The sequence below is a fragment of the Athene cunicularia genome (genome assembly GCF_003259725.1).
Source record: "Athene cunicularia isolate RWA chromosome 9 unlocalized genomic scaffold, athCun1 chr9_part1, whole genome shotgun sequence".
Classification (NCBI taxonomy): Eukaryota; Metazoa; Chordata; class Aves; order Strigiformes; family Strigidae; genus Athene; species Athene cunicularia.
Window position 1 is genome coordinate 6,356,772 of NW_020799110.1, and position 20,713 is coordinate 6,377,484.

At 39.1% G+C, this 20,713-nt stretch overlaps 1 protein-coding gene across 1 annotated transcript in view; it reads left to right on the forward strand.

Annotated features, from left to right (window-relative positions):
* FNDC3B (fibronectin type III domain containing 3B) overlaps positions 1-20,713 on the forward strand; it is a 169,306-nt gene that overhangs the window by 131,233 nt on the left and 17,360 nt on the right. The window contains exons 21-22 of the mRNA XM_026855141.1: positions 1,248-1,528; positions 8,831-9,043. Of these exons, the coding sequence (XP_026710942.1) occupies positions 1,248-1,528; positions 8,831-9,043 (494 nt within the window). The remainder of the gene's footprint in view (positions 1-1,247; positions 1,529-8,830; positions 9,044-20,713) is intronic.

Below are 20,713 nucleotides of genomic sequence, written 5' to 3' on the forward strand. Positions count from 1 at the left end.
GAAGTTGTGGACCTCCTGTAGCTCAGCCTGTAGTTAATATACTATGGTAAGTTCTCCATGTACCTTGTGGGGTGGTGCTGGGCTGTTCAGGAGGAACCCAGGTAGCAGATCAAGGGAAGGGGGCATTGCCCATTACGTGCCATTCATGAGAACTTCCAGGCAGAGGTTGAAATAGAGATGTTCCGATGAGATATAAAGGAAACAGTTATCACAGTGCAGACAACTCAGGGTTGTACCAGCGGTCCAGAGGGGCTGTGCTCCATCCTCCGAATTTCTCAAGACCCAACTGGACAAAAGCCTGGGCAACCTGCTGTGTATTCAGTTCTGATCCTGACTGGAGTAGCAGGTTGGTCTAGATGTGTCCCAAGGTTCCTTCCAGCCTGTCTGGTTCTGTGGTCCTGTGCACAGGAGCTTATAATAATCCTGAGGAGATAATATTAGTTATTTCCTAGGCCATTCCAGTGCCACATACACAGCATTTGACTGAACATCAGCTGATAAGAAACAGGTCTGTACAATTTGTGCAGCGTTGAGCTTGCAAAGACAACAGCCTCTGTAATTAATGAGCAGAAGTGGACCAGAGTTTGAAACTTGGTTTCCACTGTGATCCTGGATATATGAGTCAAGATGAGAAGCTTGATAATTGGTTGCTCTCCTCTCTTGTGGAAAATATTGAGCTATGTGCTTTGGTGGTGGTTTCCTGGTGATTTGTGACTTCTGGGGAAATCTGAGTCATAGATTTAATGCCATGCTGAGTTCCTATATTCTAATTTCAGAAACTTTTTAGCATGAAATTACCTATTCATTCTCTGAGGTAGGAACCAGTGAAGCCCTCAGCAAGCCAAATGCTCCTTATGTCTAGTGGTACTCTGCTTGCATAAAGCTTCTGATGTTGCACTCTGCGGTGTGGCATCACTCATCACTGACAGTGTAACTGTGACATTTTCCTTTACTAAACAAAGTTTGCTGCTGATAAAAAGGTTACTGTTAAGTTTGATTAAATAGCTATTAGGGAAAAAGAGAAATATTCTTCAGCTTATCTGAGAGATAGTCCTGAGTAACAAAGGAAGATATTAATTGCTTTAGTGTAGGTAGAGGATATGAGTCATGCTTTAGAGAATGAGCCAGCGGTACATATCCTCTGAAGAATCCATGCAACTCTTCCAGGCTGCACAGTTCATTATTATGAACTCGATAGACATGTGAAGGAGCATTTACCCTGTAAAAATATTTATTTTAATGCACAGGCTATTAACCAGGCAGGAGCTGGACCCTACAGCGACCTGGTAACCTGCAGAATCCCCGCGTCTGTGCCTGACGCAGTCTCCACCCTCTCCGTGCTGGAGGATGAGCTTGTGGATGCCCATCAGCTCTCGCCCTCTGTGTGCCTTGTACTGAACTGGGAAGAACCATGCAATAACGGAGCTGAGATTACATCATACAACATTGACCTGGGTGACATCAGCATTCCAGTAGGAAATGTCACAAGTTACGTTATCGATGATTTGCTTCCAGAAACCTCATATCGGTGAGTACTATTTTTCTGATGCGGTACAGAGCACTCAGGATGAGATCACATAGCTTAATTTTACATAGGAAATGTTTATGGTATGTAGACAGAGTTTAAAAAAAAAAAAAAACAACCAACCCCCAAACAACCCCCAACACCACAAACAACTAACCTAGGGAGCATAGAAATCTGAAATAACTACTTCATGGAATGACTTGCAGTAGTTTCTGTTCAAATACTGCTTACTCGACCCCTTTTTCTTCTTTTCCCTCTCCTTGCATTATCTCTGATATCTCCTTTTTAATTTGCTCTGCTAAGGTAGGGTTACGCTGGTAGGTAAGTAAATTTTAAAAATGAGAAATAACTAAAATTACCATGCAACAGCTCCGGTACTGTTCCAGGGGTTTATATTATTAACTGCATTGATCCCTGCGAGGGGATAGCAATTTGCACGCAATGAACTTTTATTTGTATAGCTACAGCTATTTTTTGTTTCTAGCATATGGAGATTAATTAAAAGATAATCTGAGTTTAAAAACAATTTCTTTCTATTGCTTCAGTCTAAATGTCTAAGTGGCATTGCCAAAACGGTATTATTATTTAATGCTCAGCCTTATCTGGTTTTTCCCTAATTGCTAATTTAAAAAAAAAAAAAAAATGGTTCCATGCAGACAATGAATAGCAGTACAGCAGAAGATGTGACAAAAAAAAATTCTATTTTAAGTACTCTTCTAATAAAAACTGAAATCTGATTGCAGAGTTGTGAATTAGACATGGCACAGACTCTCTGTAAGGTCTTCTTTTTTTCTTTGTATTCAAGGTCGCAATCCTACAGGTCTTGTAGAGTAGAAATTAAAAGTTTGTTTATCCCATTTTATCATGTATCCAAAAAAGATAATTTCTTGTAGCAAATATACAAATATGTATACTAGAAGTTACTTAAAGCGAGGAACATAATAGATTGCTGCAGTGCCTAGTACAGTGGTTCCTGATCTTTGCTTAGAATATCTAGGTTTTTAAACTGTGTAATAAAAAATAAAGATCTAGATTTATTTAAAATAAATATATTTATATTCCTCTGGCAATCTGAAAAAAGAAGGCAAAATAAGAATTCGGTGATCCAGAACCCCTCTGATCACATCACCCATATAAATCCAGGAAATGTGACTACATTGCCACTGTCTCCAGTTCTTCAGTGGCTCATGATGCTGTTAGGCAGTAATAAGTATAAGCTTTTTCTTGTCTTCTATGTTTAAGATCCTAGTTTTGTGGTCATTTTAAGCTAGCACTGGCAAAGGGAGTCTCCTCTTCCCTGCTTGTGTTGTCCCCTCTTTTGTGCCAGCAAAGTGCTGTCGCACCATTCCAGACTGGGAAAATGGGTCTTGTTGAAAACTGACCATATGTTTTCCCTTTAAATGGGTACAGAGAAGCTAGTTTAAGGTGTTTGTGACAAAACTGCACGAGTGAAGCTGCACAAGGGTTTGAGCCAGTTCAGGTTGCTGTTCTCTGTTGCTGTTTCTGACCGCCCTCCATCTCCAGGTTCTCCCACATTTCTCACTCTCTGCCTTGTGTCAGTGCTGGTGCTTATGTGATCTTACTCTAAAGCAGACCAGGAAACCCAACGGTAATGGAAGGCTAATCAAAAACCTGATAAAACTAATCATTTGAAGAGATTTTTGACTGGCTACCCAGCTATAGAACTGCATCATCTTTGGACAGTCCCATAGTCTTGGTTTCTCTTCATATGCTCAGTCAAGAGTCAAAATAGCTTTGAGCAACACAGTCAAGACAGCCAGAATGGGCCATCGAAATTCTTCACAGAAGTCTTCGTTCTTAAGGCTCTTTTTTAGTTGGTTCTTTGTTGCCTACAGTTTCCTCTGGGGAAATGTCCTTGTCTTTAAAGCCTGGAAATTGGGATACGGAATGGAAGGGTGGGCAGGACATGACTCTTTATAATCGTGCTGCAGTCTTGTCTGTGAAGCTCTTACTCCTGCTGCCATGAAAAGTGTTTGTTATGTTGAGATCACACTGGATTTTTTTCTTCCTTCTTATTTCATTACTTTGTAAAAAGCACCATATTAAACCACATATTTTTCATCAGGGATTCTGCTTGTCTCTGATCCAAATGAAAAGGCTAAAGCACAAGCACTAACTGTAACCGTTCTAAATATTGTTGTAAGACCAAGTTCCTACCAAAAAAAAATAAATTGTGAAGAGCACAAACCAGTGGATGAATAATCAAAAGTAATAATATATGAAAGCTCTTTTCTTTAACAAAACAAGAGAAAGAAACCCCCAAAACCTTCATCTCATGCCTGTCAGGGAGGACAAGTGACTGCAGTCGAATTGCAAAAGCACCTCATCTATAGTTTGAAGTATTTTTCTGCTAATAAAAATAGACATGTCAAAGTGTTTATGCTATCGATCGTTAAGTCTTTCACTGATATTTTTTCTTCAGGCCTATCTTGACACCTGTCTTTCATCATGGAACATCTGGTCCCTGATAAATGTATCCATGGGAAACGTGTTTATCAGGCTGTATGCTAAAAAGTTGGTGGGGTTTTGCCCTGCCTGTTCTAATCAGTAGAGTGTTTCAGAACATCACTGATCACATTCTCTAAATTTGTTCACCAGTTTTTTCTTTTCATGTCAACATTGTTTAACTGAACTAGCTCTCTTCTCTCTCTTGTTTATTCCCTGCTGTGTTTAAAAGCAGTGAACGTGTTTTCTTCTAGGCCTTGTTTTTCCTAGACTAAACAAGCCAAACGCTACTGGGTTTGAGACTCTGAACTCTCTTGCCAAAGTTTTAGCAGAATTTGAAGTAAATCAGCAGAGAGCTTATATGTTTTAGCTGCATTGGAATTTCACTGTCAGTGTTTTTGTTTGTGGGAACCCAAAATTGAGAGCAAATCTTGGCAGTTATGAATCTATCAAGTTCAAAAATTGGAAAGGAACATTGTTTTGCATAGCGGTGTGATTCTAACAGCGTGTCTATGTGTGTCCACCCTGCTGGACTTGTTAGCTTAGGTCTGTCATTGCTCTGCAGCTTCTAGCTTCTGTGTGGGAATGGCCATACATGAGCAACTCGAGTACACACCGAGCAAACTCCAGGCTCTTTGCGTAGGTCAGCTCAAAGCTGACAAGTATGATCATTTCTGTGTCTTAGTAGCAAGCCCCGCCAGCATGCCACAAGAAGGATTTGCATCCCAGAATACATTCAGGGCAGGAGGAACTGGGGCATGCCTCTGCCATGCTGCTAATGGCCAGAGTAGGGCTGATTTCAGGAGGACTTCTCCAGTGTCAGACACAGACCAGCACTCCTGTTGTAAAAAGCAGATGCTTTGCCAAAGCACTATGTAAACATCCTTGCTGGTGAGCAGCTGCAGAAATATCTCAGAGTTCTGCAGTCTTTCTATTTTATTGACATAGCCATGAAACTCTGGAAGCTCTGACTATAAGATAATAATACTTGGACTGGTTTTCTGTGAACTGATGTAACTAGAAGTGACTTAATAAATATTCCACAATAAATAAGTATTCAACAGTAATAGAAATATTAATTTTGTTACACTCTGTTCCCAAGCTTCACTCAACACTTTCCGTAGTTAAATGTGCTGTGGTTGAGATACTTCACTGCAGAACAACTTCTGATTTTTAAGAATGCTGGTTTTCTTCTGAAGTTACATAGTTTATAGAAAGATACAGGAGCCTTATTAAATTTCAATAGCAACACAATTTTAATTTGGTTTAAGAATAAAAATTCTAGACATTTTAAATTTCTGAATTGCATTGAGGAAAAGATTTTTCCAAGATGGAAAGAAGAATGCACATGGATGCTCAGGTTAACAGTGCAGAAGTGGGTTATAAACCCAAATTTGTGCTTCAGAGTATAAAACAAAGTCTTGTTCCAGCCCCAGAAGAGTGCAGTCTGAGTGAGGACCTGTGGAGCTGACTTGTCCCGCGGGCTGTGTGTGGTGGTGATGATGGTAGTGGAGCCTGCTGCTTTTCCTCCCTTTCAAAGTCCATGGTATTTTAACTCCTACAGGTTTCCACAGGCGTGTGTATTGCCACTAGGGGTCTTCTACTTATGGGAACTAGTGAATCAAACTCTTCTCATGTCAGAGTCTAAGATTAATTCAAAAGTTGATTTTTCATTTTGTTGGAGTACTATACAAATGATTTTTGTGACCAATCTGAAAATAGCATCCTGTAGCATCCTGTTTAGTGTGTTTATTTTCCTGGGTCAAGAATCTTATAAGATTGAATGGTCTGTTAAAGATCTTTTGATGCTTTCTAAATTTGCCTAGTCTGATCTATTTTTTTCCTAAATGTTTAAAAGATGCAGTGGGAAAATGTTAGAATGAATACAAATATTGGTCTAGGGTCTGCAGAATTAGGTACTACCCCTAAATATAGTCTTTAAATTCTCAAAAAACTTATTTTCAAACTGTGATTGTCAGATTTTTGAAACCACCTTTCCAAGATGGTGTTTGGGGTATTTTAACTTAGAAAATACCATGTGCCCAGAAAACCAAAACTAGTTGTTTGTGTGTGTCTGGGAAAGCTCAGGACTTGGGAGTGATAATGGAGTTTTAATTCTTTTTACAAAGAGTTTTATGGTGGTTTAATCAGCAGAAAAAGGGTATCCACATCCAGCCTGTTTGAGTCAAATAGATGAATTCTTGCTTTCCCAGCATCATCCTCCATCTGGAAAGGTGTCTGTCTCTATATGAAGGCTTACGAGCTTCCATCAGTCTTACTGTGCTCCAGAGTCAGAAGTTGTGGTAGGGACTGTGCATATTTGTGGGTGTTGGAGGTGGGAGCAAGAACACCATGCAGCAGATGAAAGAGGGAAGAGGAACACATTTTTACCTTGTGCAAACACCTGGCAAAGGGAAGACAAGTAAATTCAGATGTGTGTTCATGCACATACCTAAAAAGCACATCTACCAGCTTCTGCCTAAGAAATGTGATGTGATATTAGAGAGATTAATTTCAATCACTGCTTGTTTTCAAGTGTGGTGGCTGCTATTTGGAAATGAGTTAAAGTTACAATGCTTGAGGATAGGAGAGGCTTTGGTGTTTCTGGGACTTTGGATAATACAAACTAAAAGAAAATAAAAAAGGCTGTGTGCTCTAAAGTGTGTTGCTGTAATCAATCTACAAAACAGTAGTAACATTTCTTAATGTGGCTGTTACTATTTATGTGCATATGCTAATGAATAGCTTGCCAGAATTCAGTGATAATTCTGGCAGTTTTCACTTTTTTTTTTTTTTTTAACTGGAAAGACTATGAAATATTTATGTAATGACTTTTCAATCTGAAGCAAACCAATAAGATAATATGAAATAAAATCAATGCCTATATTAATTACCCTTCTTAAGATACTAGAGAAGCCTTTTGTTCTTTTTATGTCAAATGCTTGTATGAGGCAGTTGAGGAGGAGCTTCCCAGTGGAACTTTCATCCTGCCATCCACCATTTTGGAGGAAGAGGATGAAATCACTATCGTATGGTGTTGTGAGGTGGCCAGGATGCATTTCCTGAAACTAAAATGAAGGTTAAAAGGAAAATTCAGCTCCACGCCAAGCAATACTTCTCCCCTGTTAATGGCTAGGTCAAGAAGGAAAAGTTGAACCACACGTTTACACGTGACTGTGTAAACACGGTGCATTATTACAGTGTACAGTTACTTCAGCTGCCTAATCAGTAGATAAAGCTCTATTATTCTGCAATATGTTTATTAATCGTTTAACCCTTTTTGTTCTTGAAACTGCAGAAAATATGGATTTGAGGAGGTTTTTTTTTAATGGGGAATATTGTTCTCTGGATGATTTTTCCCCATCCCTTTAACTCTACCTAATCTTTTTCTAATGGTAGAACTGAAAACTTGCTGTTCAAAGAAAAGTAATTTTTCATATGTTATTTATATGAATTTACATCACTTTATGTACTTCACTCAAAATAAAGCTATGCCAACCAAAGACAGTTCCTTTTTTATCTTTTGCTTTCTCTGAAGCAGGCGGTCATAGGAGTATACCAGGTTCTGCTCTTCTCCCTTCTACCCCTACCACCTTCCCCAGGGACTTCTGGCTTCTTGGTGGCTGATAGTTTTGAGAAGAAGCAATGCTTCTTGTAGAGAGTCTTTTCCCATGAGAAAATGCTAGGCTGCTCTGCACAGGATTTCCAAAGTAAATGGCATCTGTCCAGCTATCTGAACTGGGCTGAACTATCTTAAAAAAAAATAATTAGCTTGCCCATCCTGTTTTCTCTTATTTTCACTTTGATTTAACAAACTTCAGAAACTTTCAGGCTTGTCTGTACCAGTATTTCTGTTCTCGCAGTCCTCAAAGCTCTTTCGAAATGCATATTTCACATCTTTGGTATGATGTTGTTGGTACCATAGTAAAAGACTCTTCACTTATTCCTATGAGCAGATTCTCATTGTGCAAATTACTAAACAGAGGTGCAGACAGATAAGAGAGTGACAAAGCAGAAGCCAGGAGACATTATCTTAAAGAAATAGAATTTAGAAGACTGGGTTAGTCTTAAGAGTATTCCCAAATTAAAACTTCTATGGCTACGTAGGTGGTCTGCTTTTCTTCTAAATGTCCTTGATGTGCTTCAAATGGCTCAAGAGCTTTTGTGCATCATGTGAGACTGACTTCAGTCCAACTCTTATTTGATGTAATAGATAGTTCACTGATGGTTAATATTTCCACAGTTTGTCTAAGACATGTAGAAAGTTTGTGGATTTAACCTTTTGGGTTAGCTCTTCCCAGTAGAGTTTCATGTACTTAAATATCGTGCTTTGCGAGATGCTGCACACACTGAAATAATACTGTTCTTTGGTCTTCAGAGATATTTACCACCATGGAGATGGGTTTCGAGGCAGTGACATCAACGCTTTCACTTAATAATTTCACCTAAATTAGTCCGTGACTTTTATTAGACAACCGCAACACACTTCTTCATTTTTATTTATTCGTAGTTACACACTGCGTGTTTTCCAGGTTGCGCTTTATCTGTGCTGCTGTCACTTGTTCGTGTGGTGAAAGGGACTGCCATCAGGTTCTGAGATTGCTTATCCAAATCTTCCCCCCTCTGCTTTACTCCGTTTCTTGATACCTTCACTGCAGCTCTGATAATATAAGCATCATTTTGCCAAAGCAAAGCCCTGGTAGCTGGAAGCGGGCCCTGTGTTACTGACAGAACAGTCAGGTCCAGAAGGCTGTTTCATTTCGTGAGACTTTTTTTATACCAAGAACCTTGTGAAAGCACTTTATTTAACAGTTAACCTTTTTTTGTTGTTCATTTTAGGATCAGGATCCAGGCTGTCAATGAAATTGGAGCTGGACCATTTAGCCACTTTATTAAAGCAAAAACCAGGCCGTTACCACCCTTACCTCCTCGGATAGAGTGTGCTGCAGCAGGTCCTCAGAGCCTGAAGCTGAAATGGGGAGACAGCAGTTCCAAGCTTCACGCTGCTGATGACATGGTCTATATCTTGCAGATAGAAGACAGAAATAAAAGGTAAGAGATATGAATCTTGTGTTAATGAAAGTGAATTCTGGTTCATCATAATGTAGTTGTGAATCACAGGAAGAAAAAAATGTCATTTTCCTGGTCACTTCATACCTACAAATATGTACAAAATATTGTTTTAATAGTGATTCTGTGCCTGTAGTCTTAACCGAGCAAATTATGTTGCAAAGCTGTTAAAGTTGTTACAGAACCACTGAAATCAGTGCTGTACTGTTGAAATTTTAGCAAAACTTTGGCCCTCTGCCAATAAAACATAATACCAAATTTCAGGGTCATAGTGCTTTACCCTTCATAATATACAAAACAACGATACTGCACACAACGTACTGTGTGTATTAGTTTAAAAAATGTTTATGGAATCAGATGTCTAGGAAAGGCAAAACTGAGCGGAACAAGGGGTTTTGGGCAATTTGAAGGTCAGGATTTTACAGCTGTAATATTTTGGAGCATTAGAAAATATGAACTTTGCATCAACTAGTAGTTACACAATAATTATAAAATAAAAAAGCAAAAGAGCTCATCTGTCATGTTTCACATCCCTAAAATTTTCTTCAAAGCCATGAGAGCTTTCAGTGTGCAAGAAATGAACATTAAACAGTCAGTGCTCACCAAAAAGCGACGCGAACCTTGTATGGGAAGATTTGATAATGTAGCTCCAAAGTTGTGATGAGATATAATAAAAAAAGGGAAAAAAAGAAAGAAAGAAAGAAAGAAAATATCTGAATATTGCCTAGCAGTCTGAGCTCTTTACTGAATAAATTATCATAGAAGAGACTCATAATTTACTAAGAAACAGGCTCAACTAGTTTAATTAGGTAAAATAACTGACGTATCAAGTAGATAATCCTTAGGGACCTTCAGTACAAGATCATAATTTGGTCTAAATTAGCATGATTCCTTTAATTTAAATAGAGCTGTGTTGAGTTTATGCCAGCTGAAGTTCTGGCCCAAAAGCTCTAATTGTAAGTAATAAAACCACCATGAATAATGCCTAAATACCTCCCAGTATCTCAACTGTACTGATGCAGAGAGGGTACATGCTCCTCTGTATTAATACTGAGAGGTGTCCAATGAATATAAATGCCCATTTGGAAGTCTGACTGATAAAAACAGTTCCGTCAGAGTGCAATGGTGCTTGGCAGGAGCCCATCACCTGCAGCAGCATGTGATCAAGTCAGCTCTAAAGAAACATCCAGCAGGCTTCTTTTGTTTGCTTTCATGTAGCACTGCAGGTAGGATGGTGAAGAACTAAATTGTTTTAAACCTGTTTTTATGTTGGAGAAAATAGTAAGTTTCCTTTTAAGAATAAAATACGTTATGTTACCTGGCAGCAGAGAAGGAAAGCTTTTTCCCCCTTTGCTTTTGCACAAGGCTTTAGCATCATCCTTTGCCTTTTGAACAAACTTCTCCCACTGCAAATGGTCTCTTAAAAGATGTTAATTAGCAGGAAATTTAACTTGTTACTCTACTAGGTTTTCTTAGCTTTAAATTTAGTTTATAATCCACATGAGCTCCCAGAGATGCACAGAAACTACTCATGTACGTTGTACTGTCTCCTACTGCTTGATCAGAGTCCTTGCATGAAGTGGCTTCCTTTTGGCAGTTGGGATTGTAGCAACTAGTTCAGATAATACCTGAAATGAGCCACAGCCCTGAACCCTCTGCTGATGAAGTGCCGAGGGGGGCACGACAGAGGAGTAAAATGGGTGCCCTGTTGTCTGTGTCAGGTGCTGTGCTTGAGAACCGTTGGAGCTGGCAGGTCATGGTAATAAGATCTATTTATTTGTTCCTTATCTGACAGTCCCTTTTTGACCCCATCGTGTGTATCAATCACAATGAGAGATTTTCCTGAAAGGATACAGCGATGGAAGTTTTGTATGTTCAGGAGAGCTATTATTCCTAATGAGCAGAGGATGACAGCCCAGACATGAATTGGTAGAAAGAGCAGTTAGTTACAGAGATAGGAGTCCTCTCTCACATTATTCTCATAAAACAAACCCCATCGTAACTGAGGGATTACTCAGTCATGTGTATGCTTGTGAAAAATACTAGAATACAGGTTTTTTGAGCATCACTGGCCTCTTTAATAGTGTGGTGCTGTAACAGACTAATGCAGGTAAACTGTGGACATCTAATGTAATAATTAAATGCTAGTCTCTGCTGAAAAATAACACTGAATAAATTATCTAGAAGGATGTTTTTGAGCCTTTTTGTGGTTTGAAAGGGTTGTAAGAAGGTTCCATGGTGTCCCCTCTGTTTAGAGAAGAGGTGTCACCTAACTCTGGGGAAGAGGCTGTGGCATGAACTTGGGTAACTAAGAATTGACCTCTCATATCCTGAGTCTTATGGAAGATAATGTTACTTATCGCCTTCTCTGAACATCTGAAATGACTTTTATCAGCTTTATACTGAAATCCCTCAACTAAGTATTACAGTTTTCTCTTCTTTGGTGAATCTGGGCATGAAGTTTGCTTATTGCTTACTGATGAGGTTAAAATAGGAGTTAGTTTTAAAATGCCATTGAAACATCTTCACAAGCAGAAATACAAAGATGAATGAATTCTTTTTAAAAAAGAAAATTGTCAGCAAGTCAGATTCTGACCCTGATAGCTTTAATGGCTTTTTTGTAAAGATTCAGCTTCAGTTTTATGCAGTGATAGTCAGGCAGTGCTCTTGAATGTGTCCTGGTCATTAAGATTTGTTTTTAACTTCTCCATGCTGAATGAGGTATAACAGGCCAGTTGTTGGAGACTAAATGTTTCATTGATTGCAAGACCTGTGAAACAAAATACTTGGAAATCTCCTGACACTGATTAATGTAGGGGCTTGAAAAGGTGTGCACATCAGAGATGTACCTGCTTTAGCTCTCATTTGCTCTTCAGTGTGTGACATTTAGGAAGATCAAATTAGCATCTCTTGTCCTTTCAATTATGTGTAGCATTAAGTGGAAATGAAGAAAAATCTGTTTCTAGAAAGCACAGTACATGGGAACGCTAGCTGATTGACCTTTATGTAAAGAGGACTATAAAATTTCTTTCTTTTTTAAATAAACTATCAGTTGTGACTTTATTTCCTAACTCTAGTAATGTCAAAAAAATCATGTTTATCAAGTTACACTATCTTCCAGAATATTGTGGATTTGTTTCCTCTCCAAGTGAAACAAACGGACGGAATTGTAGCAATGCTTTTGATTTTTTTTTTCCTGTACTAGTAATTAGTCTTTAGTTGTTCCGACAACTAATTGTACCTCTCAGTGTCTTAAAACACTTATAATATCCGTCTGAAAGCAAGAATTAGCAAGTACATTATTAGTGGGTCATTTGTCAGTTGCCTGTGTTTCTTTTAGATGAATACACATTGCGATTGAGATGAATTCTGTGATTTCCATGTACGTATGAAAGTAAAAACATATATCGTTATATTTTTAAGGGAGAATCATCAGTAAGGTTGGCTAAGAAGCAACCTAAACATATTCTTTAAAAATATTGTCAATGATCCTTCATCAATTCTTAGTAATTCTGCTTTTATAAGTGAATTGTAAGGGATGGTGTTTCCTGGCATTCTAATTGATGTTGTTATCGTTATTTACTGAATAAATGAGTTACAACCCCCTATCACTGGGTAAACAGTAGTAGTGTTTCCCTTTCATATCATATGAAAGATTAGTTATGAGGGTCTTAAACTGTTCTAAAATACTTTGCTAAACTATACGTGCTTGCCATTTAAGGAGATACTAGTCTTTAATACAAACGAAAAAATGATCACAAAAGAGAACTTGGCTAATGACTGTAAATATTAATTGGGCGCAGTCACTGTGCACACAGTTTTTCTGGTTAGGACAGGGTTGTCCCAAAGGCCATAGCCATACATCAGTATAGTCCTGGAAACTTCAAGGGAGAAATAACATTGGTAAGCAAATGGCATAATCCCTTGAATTGATTTCTTCTACTTGGAGAATTTTACCTTAACTTGACCATTTATTTCAGGAGGCATCACCCCTCGCCTTCCTTGTCCCAGGAGTGCCTGTTATCATGGTGCAGGAAGCAGAGGACATCTGAGCTGTAAGCTTGGTAGACTCTCAGCTGCCTTTCAGTGGCTCAGGTTGTCTTTCCTCGCTCCTGTTTGCTAGCTTGTGATCAGAGCCTGAATATGAATATGGTATCCAGGGGAGATGTGTTGTCCCATCCATTTCAGTGCCTGCTAACCCAGATGTTAGTGATGCTTCTGGTAATACTGTCTTTTTCAATTGTGTGGTAAGCTTTTCATTGCTTATAGAAAGTCTATAAGAAAGACAGGAAAATATATTGGAAAATACTGATGTAAATTTTTATAAGGTGAGCGTAACCAAAAAGCACTTGTCAGGAGGTGGTTTCCAAGGAAAATTAAAACATGCCTTGAACAGTAAACAGTAAAACCAGTGCAGAGATGCAGATGGACTGATTTTTTTCTGCGGAAAAGTTCAGTTTTATGAAGCTCCTGGCTCTTCCAGTGATTCTCCCACCCTTCTGTCGTCTTCACCCAGTGGTGCTGGAAACCTTTTCTCCCCAAGCATGCTCAAGTTGTATATAGAAGTAGAAACTGTTTTCCCTTCTTTCCGTCATGGTTTTTGTGACCTAGTTACTCCTTGAAGGAGTCTAACAAACAGCAGAAAACGCACAAATGAAATGGAGACAGTCTGTCACTGTGTCCAGTGTGGTTTCCCTGGCTGTAGAAGTGGAATATGATATCAGATGGTTTGGTCTAAGCACCAGTCTTTGCACAATGGTTACTGCCAAATACAGTGTCCATGTGTTAGGGAGTGGTCATATGTATGAGCCTCAACATATATGTTTGCTCTGCATTAACGAGGAAGGTAATACAAAAACACAGAGAGATAAATTGCCTTCACCTGATGACTAACTTAATCATTATCTGGTTACTGCAAGTTGCAAACAGTCTAATTAAAAAATTGTTTACACTCATGATTTGATCAAGACAATTTACACCCATTTTGGCAGCAATTACTGATATGTATCAGGCCTACTGGCTTGTGAAATTCTACTAAAATATAAAACTAGATACATTAACATATCCTTGCAAAAACCTGCAGGAAATATAATTTTCATATTGGGTAAAAACAATGATGAAAGGAAATAAAGAATGAGCACCAAGACGTATGTCATGCTACAGTTCACTCTGTAAGCCTGGCTAATATAAAAAGCTAACATTGAGAGAAGAGTATCTTCACTTCATATTGTTGCATTGTGTAAATGAGTATTGCTATTGACAGTAATGATATTTATATTAAGAGCATTCTAATCAGATACTTGGGGCTTTGAAGTAAGTGCTGTGCAAATGAAAAAGAGGAGGAAGATCTGTTCCAAGTGTAAGAAGCTTAACTTGTTAATGCATTTCATCTCTGTTCCTAGAAGCAGGAGTAAAACATTTTTGGTAGATATACATTAACTGTGCGTCATCTTTTGAGACAAACTGAAGTGTGAAAAAAGTATGTTAAATGTTTGAGATGAGATGTTTCAGCTGTTAGGAATCCAGTGAGACGCAGAATTAGATGCTGTTCCATAAGTATTTTCAAAGGATCCCTGGTTTGGTAAGAAATTTAGTAGTTAACTACATAGAAACACAGTGGACCAATTTTTCTCTTGACTTTTGATCCATGTACATCTGCAGGTACTTCAGGCTTCAAGGATGTAACGGAATATTCCAGGCAGCAGATCGTAAATAAAAGCAGTGTCTAGACCAAAGATTGTCACTATAATGAAATCTGTTTTCTGCACATCTGTAACAACCGCATAGGAAAAATAATGCCTTAACGGCTGTTTAATATCTAAAGTGGTAATGGGGTTCAGCTTAGAGCAACAGGGTTATGGTGGCCAGTTTTCCAAAAGCACATCTTTAGGTTCCAGCTTCGTTTTGCTGAAGTTGGTGAACTAGAGACTATGTTTGGCTTCCTTAGCAAGCGTTCCCAAAACAGGTTACTGAGACTGTCACGTCAGTAAATAGTTGTGAACACGACGTGTTGAATGAGTTTCATTTTAAGATTCGTAGACACTGTTAGATGCTGCCATACTAGAAAAGTGGGTTGTAATGCTGCACAAGGAAAATAAAAATGCATATAGCTATAAGAGCGTTCATTTGCTACTGCTGAACTGTGTTTTGTTCTCTTTTGGTTTTAGCTTTGTTAAGCCCACACTTATTTATATCTACTGTTAATTATTCACACATTGCCATTGCAAGTCGTGGTATGTATAGCTGCCTAATAATCTAGTTCTTCCCAGTTGTATAGTTCCAACAGGCCATTGGATGGTTCTCCTGAATTTCTCCCAGATCTTTCATTCACATGCTGTTAATTCACATCAGTTGTGCTCAGTATTGTCCTTCCTATCTGTTCCTTGGCATCTGATGTGGCTGCACACAGAAATCATCTGTCAGGCACTTTGCTGAGCTGTCTTCCGTTCCTCCTGAGCGTGCCCAGAAGTTCCTTCCAAAAAAGTAATTTTTCTTGCTATGGGGGAGCTTCTGTAGGTTAAGGCATATTCATTTTCAGTAATTCCAGACATCTGACAAGTGAGTATCTGTGGTATATATGGATTACATGCTCAAGTTCAGCAGCGGATGAAAGATGATCCAGGAGAAGCAAGCTAAAAATCGATTTTTCACTGCAAGTACTCTTTGTCTAGCCTGCAGATGTGCTAGGTAATTAAGCGAAGAAAACAAAACTCTTCCCACATGACTGTTACTACTTCTCTTCCTGCCCTTTTCCACTCTCCACTTAGTTTTGCTTTTTTTAAGTATAAGGAAGGAAAAGTTGCATCCTTCACTGGGTCCTGTTACTACTATTATTGTGCCTATAAACAAAAATTATCTCGGCAGTGCATTGTGGAGGTTGGTTTCTAAACATACTGTGAACAAGCATACATTATAAGCTTTCAAAAATGTTATTTTCTTAAAAGCACCTTCAGATCAGAGGGGTCAATTCATCCCATCTGTTTGGTCCACACCTCCTGCTAGGACTGGAAGTCTGAGTTGGGGGAGCACAAAATTCTTTTGGGAACCCCTGCCCAGGTGTTTGCCTTCCCTCAGCGCCTGCCTACCAAAGGAGATGCCAAAGAGTGGCTTGGAAAGGTGCCCCTAAGCTGAAAAGATTGGGTCAGCCTTGCACTGCTTATGGGAACACTGATGTATGTGGGGATGCAGGTTACTGCAGATATCAAGCTTCTCTCTTTGAGCTGAACATTTTAAAATACAGCAGAAATGGGGGAAAAAGTGCATCGGCTTTACTCCTGTATCTCTGAATTAGATGGTTTTGTTTTGAAGTTTTGCTTTCCTTGGGCCACCTTGTAGTATAGGAGCTGTTGATGGGGAAAGAAAATCATGTAAATCAGTGAGTGTTTGATAATGTTCTTTAAGCAAAATAAAGGAGTAGTTTAAGGAAGTAGGTGGGGGCTGTAATTGTGCAGATAATGGGCTTGTTGCATAGGGGCTATAGCTGTGCACCTAACAGGGATGTTGTTAAAAGAGCTATTGGTTTGTGAAATTCATGTACTTTGGATTCTAATTATGCAGTTGGCAGTGTATGCTGAAATGAAGCATCATGTTGCCAGGTCAGACCAGTCTGTATTAATGATTTCTCCTCAGCCAAAACTGTGGCAGATGACCATGTTTTTCAGGGAGGCAGTAACAGAATCATTCAGATGGCTATTTCAGCCTTTGTGTCTTGGCTCAAGATTGCTCTGAGGACAAATGGGTTACTAAAATATAATCAAAACCCAAGACTTTGAAAGGGAACCTGCTGATTAATATGTGCTGAGAACTAATGAGCAAAGGTAGAGCGAGTACATTCATATTCCTCTGCTCGACTGGAAGTGACTAAAGTGGAGGAAACAAAATAACTGCAACATGTAAAACATTTCCAAGAAGATCTTCACTGAGAATAAAAAGGTACTGATGAAAAACTAACAGCAGTGGTGTCTCCCAGTCATTCTAGGACATTGTGTTCTCTCTCCTCCATTGTGTGTGGGTAAATGGATAATCCGTGACCAACATGAGAATGGGAAGGGGAGAATTGGGATTGCTCAAGTGAGATGAGGGGGAAGTAGCCTCTGGGGAGTGTCACCATCCCTGGAGAAAGTTGCTTTCTTTTCAGTTTCTGCTGTTAATTTAGTGGAGAGGAGAGGCGACACTGCAACGTATTAAATTTGAATAATACAGATTTACTTGTGGGTGGTGCAAACTTTAAAAAAAGTAATAATGCAACTGTATTGAGAATGCCATTAACGCACAGAGGTAGTCTTTTTTTCAAAGGCAGAATAACAGTTTGAGGTATATAGCCTACTGTATTTTAAATTCAGCTGAGAAAACCTGAAAATTGAAATTTCTTGGTGCTTGTTTAGCACACTTCAAGACTTATGTGAAAGGTAGAGGTTACAGAATGAACACATCTTGGCTGAGACACGCTTGAGTGTGTTTTGTGTCTTGGTTTTGTCTGTCTTGGAGGGGAAGAGGCATGAAGAAATAAGAAATCAAAGTGTAAACACTTGTATTTCTGTAAGTGTGTTCCTGCATAGGAACAGGAGTACTTCGGACTTGTTTAAAGCACTTGTATCCCCATTCTATGCCCACAGCTTTACCAATAGAGTTGTTTTAACATAGCGTTGTACCAGGTAGGGAACTGATCAGTGTAAGACTATCCTACCTAGAGAGATCTTTATCAGTTCTCAAATCCAGTTCATCTTCTAGCGCTATAAATATTTGTATTGAAGGAGCAGCATGGGGATGGGAACAGCCAGCTTGGGGAGGTTGGAGCAGGCTTAGCTCCCCCACCTCCTAAGGGACCTTCACTGCAAACGTCAGCGTATTAATATTTGGGTGCAATTTCACCCAAGCTTAAACTTTTCAACGTTGCAGCCAAAAGCGTGTCCATTTTGAAGGCACAAGAAGTGGAGTTTGTCAAGCTGCGGTATTTCAGTCACGTTCAACCATGTGCCCATCCCTCAGCTCCAGCCTAGCCACGCACAGGGGAGGCTCTGCTGAGCCACACACCTGCCTCCTCCGCCAGTTCCTCAGCTCCCAGTTGCACTGATGTGCAAGTTGTGTTGCTGCCTTGTGGAGACTGAGACTTATGGCTTCCCACATTCAATTTCTGAATGACATGAAGCTCTGTTAGATAAGTGGGATGTAGAAAAAAAATCCACTCCCCAGTATGTCAGCTATCACCCTGAAAAGCCAAAAAGTTGTTAACCATGAGCATGGTTATGAACAAAGCATAGCCAGTTTTTGTTGGCTGTGCTTTGTTAATAACCATGCTTATGGCATCCCACAGCATCTGAGAAGGAAAACTCATTGTCCGTATGGTGGAGAACTGAGTAGAGGCTGGATGAAGGTGAGAGGGTGATAGAGAACATGGGAGCTTTTCCACACAAAGATTTAAGTCAACTTTTAAATTCGTAAGGGATCAAGTCTTTGCAAACAAGCTCAAAGCTGGCTTGTTTCTAAGAAAATGTATGGAACAGGGCCTGGATAAAGCGCAGCGAACAATGTCAGGCTTGCCAAGAAGGCAAAGTTATATAGAGTTCACATTTAAAAGTGCTTTTAAAATTAGATTTATATTTAAATCTAACTCTTCAGATTTAAAGAATGAACTTGCAATAACATGAAAAAATTATCTTTCTTTAGACAATTTTTAATGTATGCAGACATCACAGCAGAAATGTGTGCTCACACTGATTGATTCAGCTTTAAGTTCATTGCTGTCTTTCAGCGGGAAGCCCAGGAGACTGAAAAAACATTGTAGGATGTATTGTTCCAAGTCTATAGCCATCTACATCAAAGAACTATAGTATTTTTAAAAATAACAAAAAGAATTCTGGAGGAGTATAAAGTATCTACGTTAGACATGAGGAAAATACTACGTTATTATCAAAAAATTGCTAGTATTTGAAGTTAAAATGTTTTATCTGCATTATTTTTCTTAGATCATGATCTGCATCTTCAAACACAATTACAAAGCATTATTGTCATAGTAAAGCCTAACAGCAATTGAATTTGATTGCCTTAGTAATCAGCCTTTCTTCTTTCCAAATTGGAAGTCCTCTTTCTTCAAAGCTGGTTAAATCTCAGAGGTTTAAGTGTGCTTCCATTACAGGCTTGTGTATTGAGCATGCACGCAAGCTTTTCCTCAGTGGTTTTCACTTTCATTACAGATGTTTTTTGAGATAGAGAAGTAAAAAGGGGTGGAGATGGAAACCGGATGGCAGTATTAGTCCCATTCCCAAATGACAGGAGGAGCTCAAGTATTTTGCCAGATCACTTTTTCAGTTTTATGAAACCTTAGTCATATTCAAAAGGTGAAAGTGTAATTTGAAGACTAACTCATTGGTATTCACTATGTAAGTATGTCTAGCAGGTGTACCGTAAGCCCCAGCTGGGGTATGGATGTGCTTGTCTGTTAGCTGGTAAGGTGTGTTTACCCTCCCTTGCTTACCTAGCTCCACGGATGATTGCAAAGAGGCCATTAGTCTAAAATACTGCGTTGCATCTTTTTTGCTTTCTTTCACCCTTGGATCAGGGTCAGAGACAAATCTCTGCACTTCTGTGAGTACTGCAGTGGTTTCTGAGCCAGGTGCCTGATTGAGCTGCAAGAAGTGGAGAGAGACGCAGTAGTCTTGTCTCTTCAGTCTTAATGCTGTCCTAAATATGTGTGCTTTGCTCATCATACAGTGAATCCCAAGAAATTTTATTCCGTGAGAACAGGCCTGTGGCAGTCTTTTGAAACATGCCATAGCTGCTTACATGAGCCTTAGAAATGTGGGACAGCAGGAGTCCTGGAAACTGTGTAAGCATAAGGCTGGGGGAAAAAAAAAAAATTTCTTTGGAAATGGGCTCTAAAATCTCCTCTTAAAAACTTGTGGGCATAGATCTTTGATTTCCAATCAAGGTGAGGGGCTCGCTAAAACTCGGTGGGTGTAGTAAGTCACATTAGTCCTCAGAGTACATTTTCAGCAATTTAAATTACCTGAACATTTCTTTTTATTACAGATGATTCTTGATCTCTCTGTACTTCAGTGGATTTCAATAATGATGTAATATGAATTGATTTCTGTCCCTGAGAGCTAATGACAGACCTGGTTTCTTTGAAATGCTCAAATTGATTATACTGTGTATCTCATGCAAAGCCAAAGGATAAAGCTAGTACCTAGATAGAGAGGTCAAAAACAAATCTCTTATTGGCTTCCTGGTGATTTAAAATCTGCTGAAATGATTAAGGTATTTGAGTAAGTGTTCTCCAGATTCAGGAGTATGGCAAGTAAGACCTTGTTCCCCAGCAGAGGCTCAGAGGACTGATGCCAGATGCAGTGAGCTTCCTCTTTATTTACCCTCATCCCTATTTTGCTCAACACCCAGGGGGTCAGGACTCAGTTAGAAATTGTTGGCTAACATATGAGTATTACTAAATAGCATTTATCTGAGCAGGCCAATTGAAAATAGAAGTCAGATTCTCTCTAGCCTGTAATTTGGTTTTGTTTTAGGGTTGGTTTGGGGTTTGGTTGTTTTTTGGGGTTTTTTTTAAGATTAAGTGGCACTGATTTTGCTCTGCATTATTGTTGGACAAGTTTGCGTGTGCTGATGTTTGGTCTTGTCAATGGAAGTATCGTGGAAGAC